This window comes from Gadus chalcogrammus, chromosome 3 (genome assembly GCF_026213295.1).
Source record: "Gadus chalcogrammus isolate NIFS_2021 chromosome 3, NIFS_Gcha_1.0, whole genome shotgun sequence".
Lineage (NCBI taxonomy): Eukaryota > Metazoa > Chordata > Actinopteri > Gadiformes > Gadidae > Gadus > Gadus chalcogrammus.
This window is the reverse complement of record NC_079414.1, coordinates 20,731,703-20,745,606: the sequence shown is the minus strand read 5'-3', so window position 1 is coordinate 20,745,606 and position 13,904 is coordinate 20,731,703. Positions and strand designations below refer to the sequence as shown.

General features: G+C 45.3%; 2 protein-coding genes across 4 annotated transcripts in view; both read left to right on the top strand.

Annotated features, from left to right (window-relative positions):
• LOC130379651 (tubulin beta-4B chain-like) overlaps positions 1–1,313 on the top strand; it is a 4,205-nt gene extending 2,892 nt beyond the window's left edge. Inside the window, exon 5 of the mRNA XM_056586605.1 lies at positions 1–1,313. This exon is cut by the window's left edge and continues 135 nt beyond it. Coding sequence (XP_056442580.1) covers positions 1–678 — 678 coding nt within the window. The 3' untranslated portion in view covers positions 679–1,313.
• A 224-nt stretch (positions 1,314–1,537) lies between these two features.
• dennd1c (DENN domain containing 1C) lies at positions 1,538–12,631 on the top strand. Of its 3 annotated transcripts, XR_008895149.1 has the most exons (24): positions 1,538–1,708; positions 1,986–2,050; positions 2,250–2,293; positions 2,403–2,452; positions 2,706–2,825; positions 3,050–3,119; positions 3,215–3,295; positions 3,389–3,454; positions 3,796–3,849; positions 3,970–4,080; positions 4,277–4,377; positions 4,761–4,806; positions 4,895–4,996; positions 5,259–5,384; positions 5,566–5,667; positions 5,941–6,028; positions 6,241–6,281; positions 6,375–6,425; positions 6,513–6,557; positions 6,684–6,794; positions 6,949–7,031; positions 7,239–7,440; positions 7,525–9,947; positions 11,108–12,631. XR_008895149.1 is itself a non-coding variant. In XM_056586602.1 (23 exons), exons 1-23 carry the CDS (start codon positions 1,692–1,694, stop codon positions 8,326–8,328), a joined length of 2,580 nt encoding a protein of 859 aa, XP_056442577.1. In that variant the 5' UTR covers positions 1,538–1,691; the 3' UTR covers positions 8,329–10,054. The 3 variants fall into 3 exon arrangements, 2 of the variants coding, with proteins under 2 accessions (XP_056442577.1, XP_056442579.1); XM_056586602.1 differs by lacking the exon at positions 11,108–12,631 and having other exon boundaries at positions 7,525–10,054; XM_056586604.1 differs by lacking the exons at positions 3,389–3,454; positions 11,108–12,631 and having other exon boundaries at positions 7,525–10,054.
• Positions 12,632–13,904: the final 1,273 nt, after the last annotated feature.

The following is a 13,904-nucleotide window of genomic DNA, read 5'->3' as shown; positions in this document are numbered from 1 at the left end:
CCCACCTACGGCGACCTCAACCACCTGGTGTCGGCCACCATGAGCGGCGTCACCACCTGCCTCCGCTTCCCCGGCCAGCTCAACGCCGACCTCCGCAAGCTGGCCGTCAACATGGTGCCCTTCCCCCGCCTCCACTTCTTCATGCCGGGCTTCGCCCCGCTCACCAGCAGGGGGAGCCAGCAGTACCGCGCCCTGTCCGTGCCCGAGCTCACGCAGCAGATGTTCGACGCCAAGAACATGATGGCGGCGTGCGACCCGCGCCACGGGCGCTACCTGACGGTGGCCGCCGTGTTCCGCGGCCGCATGTCCATGAAGGAGGTGGACGAGCAGATGCTCAACGTGCAGAACAAGAACAGCAGCTACTTCGTGGAATGGATCCCCAACAACGTGAAGACGGCCGTGTGCGACATCCCGCCGCGCGGCCTGAAGATGTCCGCCACCTTCATCGGCAACAGCACCGCCATCCAGGAGCTGTTCAAGCGCATCTCCGAGCAGTTCACCGCCATGTTCCGCCGCAAGGCCTTCCTCCACTGGTACACCGGCGAGGGCATGGACGAGATGGAGTTCACCGAGGCGGAGAGCAACATGAACGACCTGGTGTCCGAGTACCAGCAGTACCAGGACGCCACCGCAGAGGAGGGGGAGTTTGAGGAGGAGGGAGAGGAGGAAGCGGCCTAATGTGGACGTTCTCTGCCCGATGTCTCTGCTCGTCTGTACTCTAAGTCCCGTTTCCCTCTAGCCGTCCATCTCCTCCATCCCTCTGCCGATCTGTTCGGCTCTTCCTCCTGACCCCCATCAGCCTCTCTTCCTCCTCCTTGACCTGTTCCCTTTCTCCTCTCTCTGTACGCACCACTGCTCTTCACTGGCCTGCTAGTCAAGAGAAGGGCTCGCAACACTACATTCACTTTTCCCGATCTCTGTCGAGTCGTTTAGAGGTAGATTTAACACACCAGAAGTGGTGCTTGTGGTTGATAGGCACTAGATTATTTTTTGTCATCCCATTCATTACAACATACTTAATTCAGATACTTCTTTGGTCCCGATATTACTTCTTACTAAGTTGGCGATAAGACGATTGCCATTGGTTCAAATAAAGTTGTGGAGTTAAGACCCCTCGTGTTGTTTTTTCTTTTTTGTACGTTTATTATTAAAAAGGTATACTGCCCATTTGCTGTCAATACAATAGAGAGGAAACAAAATTAAGTAATAGCCCTCACAGCCACAAGGGGGCAGTACCTACCCCCTTGATAATATACTAAACTAGAATACTAGTCAATAATAATAACCAATTAATAATTAGATCTCTGCAACTATAACTCACTATAGTGGACGCAGAACTGGCAATGCAGTATATTCATTGAAATACATAGAATCACAATTGTGTTTCTTTGCATGTGTGTTTGATATTAAATTGTCATCAATTCACTGCTGCATAGAGTCCTAAGCAAAAAAAATAAAAAATTTAAGTCATTTCTTTCAAAGTTTGAGAATGGAATGGGGACGTCATCGACCACACACATGTGCACAGATCAGGAAGTCACTGGTGCTCAGTGCTGATTTGCAGACAGATTCTGATTGTGCCTGGTTCTACCTACTTCACCGTCTGCTAGACGTATGCTTCCAATGCATCGCACCAGCTGAAGATCTCCACTGCCTGGGTCACGATATAGACACAGACTTAGCTACACATCATGGGCTCCAGGCTTAAGTAAGATACACTTTTGCTTTCCATTTTGACTATTTTCTGATCTGTCTCAGCCACACTCTTTATTTCAGTTGTTGGTGCTGTTTTAATGTCACTTCCTCCTTTGTTGGCAAACAGGAAGAGTCCCACACACCGAAACAATGATTGAGTTGTTATGTACTCCAACATGCTCTGATGTATATAAATATATATTTAATATAATGACAAATATGAAGGAAACCAGGCTTCGCCAGATGGCCAGCCTGTTAACCAAAGTGATATATATACATTTCCTTTTCAGACAAAACCCAGAGCGAACCTTCCACTGGTTCTTTGAAGCAGCTTGCCCAATTGCAAGAGATAAAGGTATATATAGTAGCTATACTGAGCCGTTTGTTACTTTTAAAGGCGGGAGTTATCAATTCCACCACTGGTATCCTCCACTGGTACTCTAAACAGAAATGCCACATCTGACAAAAAAAAACAATGTTCAGAGTTGCCTTTTTTCCCCTTTTGAAGCGATACAGAATAATAGCAGGCTATTGCTTTGTATTCATCTCAACAGATCCCAATGTGCTATTTCAGTTTCCAGAGAACTTTGACGATGAGGTACTATGGGTATTGCTGCTTGGGGGGGGGGCGGTGAGATGCATAGGGTTTTTAAGATTTAAGCAGCTTGTTTATTCCTCTGTCTCTTCCACACACACACACACTTTAGGATTCATCTCAGACTTTGCCCCGGTTCTGCTTCCCCTATGACATAAAGCGGTGGGTATAAATCTACTTTCCAAAAAACATTTGAATCTTTTGTCTTTCTATGTTCCTGTTTTTTTTCCTACTGTTGCGTCCGTCTTCCTGTTTTATATGGTCCTTCACACGTCTGTCCATCAATCGGCTCCATCACACATCCATCCATCAATCAATTCCAGACAATTCCGTCAGTCCATCTTTCATTTATCTCCTCTATCCGTCGGTTTCGTCCGTCCGTCCGTCTGTCCGTCCTCCCTCCACCCATTCTTAGAGCTCAGGACGGCGTGGCTGTTCAGCACTTCACTGTTGTCCTGACTGACCTGGAGGGTTGCCAACGGTTTGGCTTCTGCCGCCTCAACAGCTCTTGCAAGACCTGCCTCTGCATTCTCAGGTAGTCATTCGCCGATGCAGTCACTAAATATTTGGCATTTTGCACAGGGACTGTGAATTAGCCCCTTGACCCATATTGACACATTGACATTGAAGTGTGAACTACAATGTGTATTAATGTGTACCATCCCTGCAAAGTCTTAGATAAAGAACATACAACATACAGTACACATATGTTTACACTAATAGCACTGAGGCCAAAACGTTTTATCTTTTTATTCATAGTTATCTTCCATGGTTCGAGGTGTTTTACAAACTCCTAAATAATCTGGCTGATTACCTTACAAAAGGGCAGGTAAGTTCAAATCCACGTTTGTTGAGCCTTTTAAAAATGTTCAACTTTGGTGTTGCAGTGCAGGTCAGCGAAAATAACCATGTGTCTCCCACTAGACCAATGAGATGAAAGATCTGCTGGCAACACTGTACAAGCAGTCCATACCATTAACTGCTGGATCTGTCACTCTGCAGATGGTACGTACATCAATAACCAATATAAAATTGTGCCCGAGATGCTACTTTAATTAAGTCCACATTGTAAAAGGTGAAGTTGTCTCTTTTTTGGAGGGAGAGCAGCTAGTGGTTAGTACAGAGGGGTCCCTCCCTGATGGACAAAGAGGCAGGCAGAAGGGGGTGAGTGGCAATGGGTCGTCTCCACTAACACCAAAAAGCCACTGCTATGGCAAGCCCAAATCGACTAATGTCTCCAGACAAAACACTTTCCAAAGAAAATATCCTTCCAAAGGGTCACATTTTTTAATTGCTCATGAATTTGTATGTAACCAATACTAATATGCACCTCTGATTCAAAGACTAAACCCACTAAAAGCTTTGTGGCTCATCTGACGCATGGGGGAATTGTGCGAACTCGAGCAAGACGAGTAAGGAGTGATAATAATAGGAGTCGAATCTCGTTTAGACTCGATCTTGTGTGAAGAGGAAAGCATGTAAGGTGTTCTGCTGTTGTGCTTCAGGTACCATACTTCATCGCTCCAGACCCCAGAGGCCTTCCTTCCATCCCTGAGAGTGTACGTCAGGACACTTTACTCACACCACACGCTTTCTCCCCACACGATAAGAAGCTTTTCCTCCTTTTCTTTTCCTTATTTCACAAAACACGTTTTCCTCTCAATGCCCTACATGTGCAGAGAAATCTGACGGAGCTTATGGTAGCAGTGGATGTGCGGAATCTGCTCCAGCTCTACGCCAGCATTCTGTTTGAGAGACGGATCCTCATATTTGCGAGCAAACTGAGCACTGTAAGATGCATTGAAATGTACACAAAAGCGCACACACACACACACACACACACACACACACACACACACACACACACACACACACACACACACACACACACACACACACACACACACACACACACACACACACACACACACACACACACACACACACACACACTTCAAAGCACCTTCGCTCTGTTGTTGTTGGCAGTTGGCGGCCTGTGTCCATGCCCTGACGGGGATTCTCTACCCGATGCACTGGCAACACATCTTCATCCCCGTCCTGCCCGCTCACCTGCTGGACTACTGCTGGTAACCACGCCTCCACGCTTTGTGTCACCACTCCATGTGTAGTATGTGCCTCTTCTGCAATGGAGTTGACCGTTGCCGCATTGTCATTGCACAGAAGCACCCCCTAATGACACAGGTCTCATGAGAGTGTGCTCTTCAATTGCTCGACCTGCCTATATGTCATTCAGTCTGTCAGTCTTCCCAAGTATCTATTTGTCTGTCCGTCGGTGTGTCTTGATGACTTTATATCTGTTGGCCTGTATATCTGTAAAGCTGTCTGTCTGTATGTCTATGCATCAATTTCTATTTGGGTATATATGTCTATTTTCGATTGTCTGTCTGTCTGTCTGTCACTAACTGAGGCAGTGGGTTCACTTCATCTGTCCATGGCATGCTTCTTTCAGCGCACCAATGCCCTACCTGATAGGGGTCCACGCCAGTCTCATGGAGGTAAAGACACTCGATGTAAAAACCTTTAAATCAGATCATTTCCTCATCCAACATGCTAATACCCAGTAACCCATTGCCTTCATCACAGAGAGTGAGATGTCGTGGATTGGAGGAAGTTGTCATTCTCAATGTAGATACAAACACTTTGGAAAGCCCGTTTGATGACCTGAAGAAGATACCTTCCGACGTGGTAGGATGTGTGTGTGTGTGTGTGTGTGTGTGTGTGTGTGTGTGTGTGTGTGTGTGTGTGTGTGTGTGTGTGTGTGTGTGTGTGTGTGTGTGTGTGTGTGTGTGTGTGTGTGTGTGGTCAACAGACCTTGTAAGACAACAGACCTCATTCATCCAGTGACCATCTTAGTTCTAAACCATAGGTGGGGGATGGACCTGAATGTGCAACCAAGATGGCCACTCGCTGAATATGGCCCACAGTTCATTGTTCTGTCTGTCCCCAGATGTCGGAGCTCAAAGTGTGTTTGAAACGTTATGCAGCTTCTCCCGGCTGTGGTGTAGCCAGAGCTTTCCTCAGAGCTCAGGCTCTGCTGTTTGGGGGCTACACGAACGCACTGCAGCGAAACCAGGTCAAACCATATCTCATTATATGCATACAAAAGGACCAAAGAGTGAGGTCCAACTGAACAGTGCATGATCTGAATTGTGACTTTGCTTTGCATCAATTTTATGACTGAAAGACTGGACACTAAGCTCTAGATATGAAGGTATTGAAAGTGCACCGCATCCTCTGTTGGTTTCTGATCACAGGAAGGCACAGTGTGGTTTTGCGAGGAGCTGTTTTTAGACCACAGTTGCTCTAGCATGAAGCAGTTCCTGCAGAGTGCAGTTCATTTACAGTTCTTCAAACAGGTACTTCTACCCCTTTGGCGTTCTGCACACTGCCCCCTGTTGGAACGGTACTGTTAATATATTGTGTACGCATTGGTACTGCATACTGTTACGTTGAAGTTTGCCGAAGCATATCCTTTAATGTTTATATGATTAATTTGATTTAGTAGATTTATAAAACGTACATAGTAGAATACTACGATATGTCACATGGAGAAAATATTTGTAACGGAGTATACACGAAATTAATAATGTTCTGAAAATAAGTACAATTCAACAGAATGTTTTTTTCAGTTTATCGATTCTCGTCTGGAGCAACTGAATGAAGGTCAAGAACCAGATGACCTCTTTGAAGAACAAATACACCGTGAAACAGTAACAGGTCTGTCTGTCTGTCTGTCTGTCCGTCTGTCCGTCTGTCCGTCTGTCCGTCTGTCCGTCTGTCCGTCCGTCTGTCCGTCTGTCTGTCTGTCTGCCTGCCTGTCTGAGTTCCTATGTCACAGACCATCAATGTTTCCGCAACACTAATTTTAGTGAATTAATTCACAAGGAGGGATTACATGTTAACATCATTCTTATTGTGCGGGTCCATAGGGACAAAGAAATCCTATCAAGAGTTTGTTGGTAGTCTGAAGGTAAGCCTCACATTATCAGTGCGTTGCTATGAAAACGGAACCACAGTTTGATGTTGGTTGTGACGTAGTCAGTTTGGTTTGTTCATGTGTCAGAAAGGAGGAGGTGCACTCATCATCACTATGAGGTCCAAGGCCAACATAACGGTAAGAGATGAGTCCAGGGGGACATGCTTCAATCTGTCTGGATTGGATTTGTGCAGGAGTTCTGGTAACACTTTGTATCTTGTGCAGGCCAAAGGCTTAACCAAGCCCAGATTTAAGAACATACTTCACACGGTGGGTGCACGGTCATGCATACTTTATGCAGAGCTTAACATACAACTTGGGGTGTTTAAACCTGTCAACGGTTTCACATTTGCATATGTGTGTGTGCGTGTGTGTGTGTTTGTGCACATATTGCAGGAGGAGCAAGGTACGGAATGCCCCCTACAGAGAGGGGGATCTGTCTCACAGCGCCGCAACAAGTCTGAATTTCTGCAATGGCGTTTGCCAATCACACAACACTTTGGAACGGTGAGAGCTGCAATCAAAGCGTCCCTAACCAAGCCAAAATATTCCTTAATATATTGCGTTGGAAATTAGACATCGATATAGTTCCAGATCATTGGCCCACGTGTTCCACGTTTGGAACCCTGCTACTACTTTGTAACGCTACTTCCTCCCTTAGCCCCGCCCCCGCCGGCCTGCACAGAAGCACAGGACTCCCAGAAGTAGTGAAAAGGCAGCGGACACACAAGTCAACTGGCAAGGGTGAGCACATTGTGTGTGTGTGTGTGTGTGTGTGTGTGTGTGTGTGTGTGTGTGTGTGTGTGTTTGTGTGTGCATGCATGCGTGCATGCATGCGTGCATGCACACCCGGATGCAGGGTTATAACACACCCGGATGCAGGGTTATAACTGGTCCTCCCACTGGACATAAAGTAACACGGCATTGATGTGGTTTCCTGCCGTTGGCTAGGTTAGCCGCTGAGCCGTGCCCTGAGCTTGAGAGAGATGAAATAGGAGAGGATGATTCACTGCTCTGTGACCCAGAGGAGATGGACCTCCTGGGGGAGATCTTTGAAACTCTCAGCTCCCGGAGCACTCGTGAGCATGGCCTGCTGTATGGAACACGCAGCCTGGATTTATTTGGACCCGACAGCCATGACTTCATCATGAAGGTAAAGCAGTCGGGTGAGGGCACAAAAGTGCACTTTATTTGCTTTAATCAGCTCACTGCTTATTTGTTTCTTCTTGCATTTCAGGACCGCCTTGCCACGCCGAGCCAGGAAAGTCTTTCTCTGTCCATCAGTGGCAGTGAAAGCTTGCACAGCTGGACTCTTGAAGAGACATTACAGACCGCAGAAGAGGAATCAGTATCACCAATGGATTTGGAATTGCTTTGCCCAAATCCTGAATGGAAGGAAGACAATGAGGTGAAGCCCTTCATGTGTACACTGGAAGATCAAGGAAGGATTAGAGCTAATCCAAATAAACAGGAAGAGGAAGATATTCAAGGGCAGAGAGGGAATGAAATTGTGGAGAAACAGAGAGAGATAGATGCAGGGAACAACACCGACGTAGAGACGGGTCAGGGTGAAGACGTTACAGAGAGAGGGGCAGGGAAGCAAACAGGGGACTCTGTTGAAACGCAGACAGATGGATCAGAGGAAATGATTCAGGAAGTCAATCTGAACAATGAGGGTACAGAGATAGGACCTTTACAGAGAACAAGACTAGGACTGTGCACAGAGTCCGATGTTAGCCCGGAACTTGTTGAGAACCAGAATCAGGACATGACCAACCAAGAGTTCAGCATTTATGTTGGGGAGAAGAATGACCTGATGAGCCCAGACTTTCAATCTACCAGAACAACCTCCCTCGCGACAGGAAAACAACAATCCCTAGCCGATCAAAGTGTCGTGTTGCAGAAACAAAGCCAGACCAAGCTTTGGAGATCGCTTAACTCAAATAACCCACCCTGTGTGCAGGACAATCTAATTGAATGCACAGAGGGGGAGCTGAAAGCAGTGAAAGTCTCTGAGCTGAAGAAAAGATTTGAGGCATGATTGACAGGGAACAGACTGGCTGAAGAACATAAAACAAATACTTTCTTTTGCATAATTCACTGGAACCAATACAGAATGTCTTCGGAACAGGGACTTGGCTCACCGATGCTAAAAATGACTTAAGAACCACTTCCATATCCTCAACACTTGAAGACCATATAGGACTCTGTTTTCTCCCCGAGATGGTTACAAAATACATTGTACATCCAACAAAATAGATTTATATTTATTTTGTATTAAATCATTGTTATGAGCTCAACATCAAAGTGCATCATGGTAAACTTCAGTGCCTCTTTCTCTAGAATCTCTCTTCATAAATGTTTTTATAAATATAAAGATCACACCATGTTTTACATAAATAACGGTACTTCCATTGTACAAATAAAAAAGAAAATACTTAAAGGTCTTTAAATGACTTTGAAGCGACTTTTTGAAAAATGCACAGAGGAACAGAGTATCTGGATCGGCCTATTGTGTCTTGAACCCGGAGCAACATAGATCTATAGTCAACAGTTGGAGACGGGACACAAGCGAGGAAGGAGGCAACATTAGAAAGTAATATAGCGGAAAGTGAAACGCTTCAGCAACACCCTACATGGAGCCCCCCGGATTTGTCCCAACGAGAGTCATATCAGGCGCTCTTCTTTGGGAATAGGAAGGGGCAGGCCCGGCCTCTCTGATCCTGGTGCGCCGACTTGCTTCCTCTCCTCGGCGCTTGGCCTGTATGTTCCTTCCAGCCGCCGTTTCTTCCTCAGCACACACATAACCACTATTAGTGCTAGGCTAAGCAGTGACGCCGCAGTAGCCGTGGGCAACCACAAGGATGGGGTTAGGGGAAACATCCTCCCTGTGGAAATCAAGACAATTGTCAACGAGCAGGTCAACATGGTCACACATGAATGTCAAGCGTTACATATTTATCCTACTAGAATGATGAATGTCCGTTTGGACTAGACTCACCTCCAGTGGAAAGAAGCCAAATTAATCCTGAGTATCTTTACATCTGAAACAGTTCACGGAATGAATCCTGCGAGAGTAGACCAATTAGCATGTTTGGAAATCGAGCAAAAAATAACTTTAACACACTCTTGCTGATCTCAAATAATGAAACATAAAAGCCTAATAAGTGAGCTGAATTAAAAAAAAGATTAATATATTTTGATAACTTAAATATAGCTGGATCCGACTTGCGAAATAAATAATTTGCCCGTCTATATAAGCTACACAGAATGTAACAACAATTAATCATGTTTGTTTGTTTTCGTTGTGGAAGGATGACGCCATTTCACTGCCCACACTCGTTATCGATTATAGGCTATAACATAAGTTCCACTCACGGAATGGGTTGAGAAATCGGTCTTAGATTCCGCTGGTTTAACTCACACAGGTCTTTAATCGGAATTTAGAGTTCAGCTAGACTGAAATTCGGATATATTCATGTTGTACTCGAACACCCAAACTTGTAACACGGACGGATGTACGGGCCTGCCGTGGAGAATGCCACCGATCCGGTTAAACCTGTGAGCCTAGAACGCTGCAGAATGCCATAGGCGGACCTGTGCTGCAAAAAATTGACTGCGTTTTGGGATTACACTTCAAGCAGCAAGGCAGTACCATAGGTAGGTCGATGTTTTGTCAGGTATAAAAAAGTAAAAACAAACTTTACTACACTAAATTAGAATCGCGTGGTCATATTTTTTGAACTAGCAGGAGTAGGACACACACACACACACACACACACACACACACACACACACACACACACACACACACACACACACACACACACACACACACACACAGTATTTTAGTTGGTAAATAAAGAAGAGGAACTCTCTTGGTCTATGCAATGTGTCTTAAAACGATTTGCCGTGTCGCAAAACTGATTTTAGAGCGTATTTATGTATTTCCGGCGCTCTCTTTAAACCTACCTGTTCTCATTCAAAGGTACAGCCAACACCTGCAGTGCTAGGGTTTGCAACAATCAGCAATGCGCATGACCAGGATTTTACTCAATGAACACCGCTCCCACAAGCGCCACGCCCCCTCAGGGAATAGGTCCATGGGAACAGCACCATTTTTGGGAATAGAATTAGGTTATATTTATATTAAATATTAAGCAATTTGTTTCTCCGAGCTGTGCTATACAAACAACGTATTCGGTCCATTTGAGATATGGCCACAATATAGCCAAATGCTTTTTATGTGAATCAATCCGTCTTGTTTGTATGCCCTAGATTCACTCTTCTCAACTAATCAAACAAATTGCTCACGTCCCAATAGCTTGCGTTTACGGTAACCGACCAAATACCGTGGTGGTTTCTCTTATCTTTTAGGCCTACCATACAAACAAAGAAAACGTTAACTGTAAGAACAGCCACCTGTTAATGGGAAGGGCAAATCACTGCTGGCCGACCTTGTCTGTTGGTCTACATAGGCTATAGGTCCATTGGCAGTGTTGGAAAGAAAGGATAGGCTACTTTTAAAATGTAACCACTTACAGAATAGCCTACAGAATACATGCCCAAAAATGTATTCCGTTACATCACTTAATCTGAGTATTGTATTCTGACTACTTGGATTAGGCCTACATTGAATTACATTTTGCAAGTGTAAAAATAAGAGAGAGAGAGAGAGAGAGAGAGAGAGAGAGAGAGAGAGAGAGAGAGAGAGAGAGAGAGAGAGAGAGAGAGAGAGAGAGAGAGAGAGGCGTCTTTGAAAGTAAATAATCATGGATGTGATATTTTGTGATATTGATTTGTTTCATTGTTTCACACAGTTGTGGACCGGTCGAACACCTTCTTCCCCATCCTGGTGCTGAATGTGTTAAATGCATCGGCATTGTTGAGCCACGACTCATTTTCACCAGACGGTCCGACAATGTGCTGCAAGTCTTGGAGTTACCCCTAATCCTGTCTGCCAGACTTCCGAGTCGAAAGTCGAAGATCTCCCAGCTTTCTTGCGGCATTTCTCGAGGCACGCCCCCTCTTTGTCTTCATCTTTCGAAAATCTGAGAGTAGACCGAGAGCAGTGATGACGCTCTCAACCAAATGGCTGCGCCCGTGAAGAGATTATTAGGGGTCCAAGCCAACAGGTTGGATCCCTATTGTTTTTGTAGCGATTGTTATTTTTTTTATTATACTTCTCGCCCTAGAAGTGGTACCACAGCCCAAACCGTAAATGGTGCGGACACGCCAATAGCATGACTAGATCCAGGTCCGGCACCGCTACTCAGACGACAAAATCCAGACCTGCCGGTCCCTAGGTGGCGCTATACCAAGGAAAATTTCGCCAGAAGGGGGCGCCATAAACGAGGAAATTGTATATCTCCTAAAAACGCGTTTGGGGATATAACTCCCACACCGAACCTCTCACAGTCAAAACCTTTATATCCACAGGTTCACGGTAGCGTTTTGAATACATGCTTCGCGTTGTGCCGGCGAAATGCACATCGCTTGGACCCCTGGATAACTGCTTGCAGTTCTAGTTATTTTTTGTATTTGTACCACGTAGGTCATTTTAATGTCGATTTGAACACACTTGATTACATTTATTCCGGTCACCAATTTATACATTGCTTGGTCTTGCTCTGCGTGCATTACAATGTAAAGTTGTGTTGTTTGATTTCGGGCTGGTTTGCTTAAGAGGCTAATGTAGCTAACAATAAACAACGACTAGCCAATTTCTTCCGAGTGCAACTCGGAGGGCTGGTGTCCGAGGATTCAGGAACACACCATAATTCCCATAATGCGCGTGGCTGAGCGGTTGCCTGTCGTCCATAAAGGCGTAGCCTATGATTTTTAGAACTGGATCGGACCGAGGTGCGTTCGCTTTCACACCTCAAGCGAACCATACCAGGGTTCGTTTGGAAGCGAACCGAGACCAGAGGTGCGTTCAAAGTCGCAAACGCTGGCGAACGATTTGAAACATGTTCTGTTAAGCGTGCCGATGTCTTCAAACGTTCGCAAACAGTTCTCCGCAAGCAGACGGATCCTGGACTGCAAGAATTGTGCTCCCAGATGGAGATCAATATTAATTCCTTTCCTGCACATAGCCTAATGCAATATATAAATCGTTTCATATAGCCTATCTACAACCTTACTTCAACTGATGTCTTGTTCATCCTAAAATGTGATCTGAACGTGACATCGCAGTAAGTGGGCACAATTTCGGTGACGTAGACCTCTATTCTTGAATCGTCCGAATTCCTTGTCTGCAGTAGGCCTACTTTCTAAGAGATCGACTTCTAGACCTTCTTCTGTAAACTCGTCAATTATCGTGGAGGAGCAATACAATTTGAACGATGTTTAGACAACGTTTACAACGTTGTCTAAACATCGTTCAAATTGTATTGTTCAAAGTCAACGCGCTCGCTGCGAACGTTCGCCTATATGTCCGGCGATTCTGAGCGCACCTCAGCTCTTCCGGGAGGTCTCGGTCGGCTGATTGGGTTCGAATCAAAGTGAGGTGGTTGCATTCACACCAAGACAAATGTATCGAACCAAGGGTCCAAACTCGTTTGGTGCGCACTAAATGCTGTTGGTGTGATAGCACGAATAAACTCGTGATTCAGAACTTCAGAACAGTGGGTCACATGATTAGTGCATATAAGGGGCTTTCTTCAGCAACTGTGTGTTTGTGTGTGTGTGTGTGTGTGTGTGTGTGTGTGTGTGTGTGTGTGTGTGTGTGTGTGTGTGTGTGTGTGTGTGTGTGTGTGTGTGTGTGTGTGTGTGTGTGTGTGTGTGTGTGTGTGAGATAAATGGTCACTTGGTTGATGAAATGTCCCCTCCAACTTCTGAAAAACATGTAGAAGTCCATCCAAGTGAAATGCTTTTCCATTGGGTCTCAAGAAGTATGAACATTTTGGTGGACATTTCCCTGCACCACCGAGTGTGAGGTTGGTCCAACAATGTTTGATGCTCCCATGGAACACTTTTTATCTAAACTTTATGAATGCTAAGATGAAAAAAATAACTTTACTTCAGTGAACCTTTCATTCTAGGGTAAAGCATTCTTTGTCATATTTGTTGAAATTATCTTTACATGCCGACAGCAATCATTAAAGGTTGGGTATGGGATTTGCGAAAAGCCAGCAGATTTTGAAAATACACAACTCAAATGGTCCTACCCCCTCTCCTTCAACGCTGACTCTGACTCCACCCATTCCAAATACATGGTCGCGCAATCATGAGCGCGAACACAGATGCGCAAGAGCGAGCCATTAGCTAGTTAGCTAGCTCCAGTAGCTACCGCAGGATAACAACAAACAGAAGCTTGCTCATGGTCACGACACGAGCATTGAGTACGTGCACAAAGGGGTCACGCGCGGGGGGCGGGTATGGGAGTGCAGTACGACCGTTTGATTGGCGTACTTACTGTCCAATGCCACTCGTGGTTCTGGAATTCATTGGCAGTTTTTCGAGCCCTGCCCGTTCCACAGATGATTGACTTGTTTAATTTTCATGTCAGTACTTCTAACTCAGTGGCTGTAAGTGGCTTATGATAAGGATTTCAAGTAATTTTGCAAAAATGTCCAAAAAAGAGAACTCCATACGCATCCTTTAAATCAAATGCTT

Coding starts and splice junctions, on each gene's coding strand:
- dennd1c (XM_056586602.1), top strand. Junction 2,453..2,705: donor TTCCCCTATGACATAAAGCG/GTGGGTATAAAT, acceptor ACCCATTCTTAG/AGCTCAGGACGGCGTGGCTG. Junction 6,426..6,512: donor GGTCCAAGGCCAACATAACG/GTAAGAGATGAG, acceptor TATCTTGTGCAG/GCCAAAGGCTTAACCAAGCC.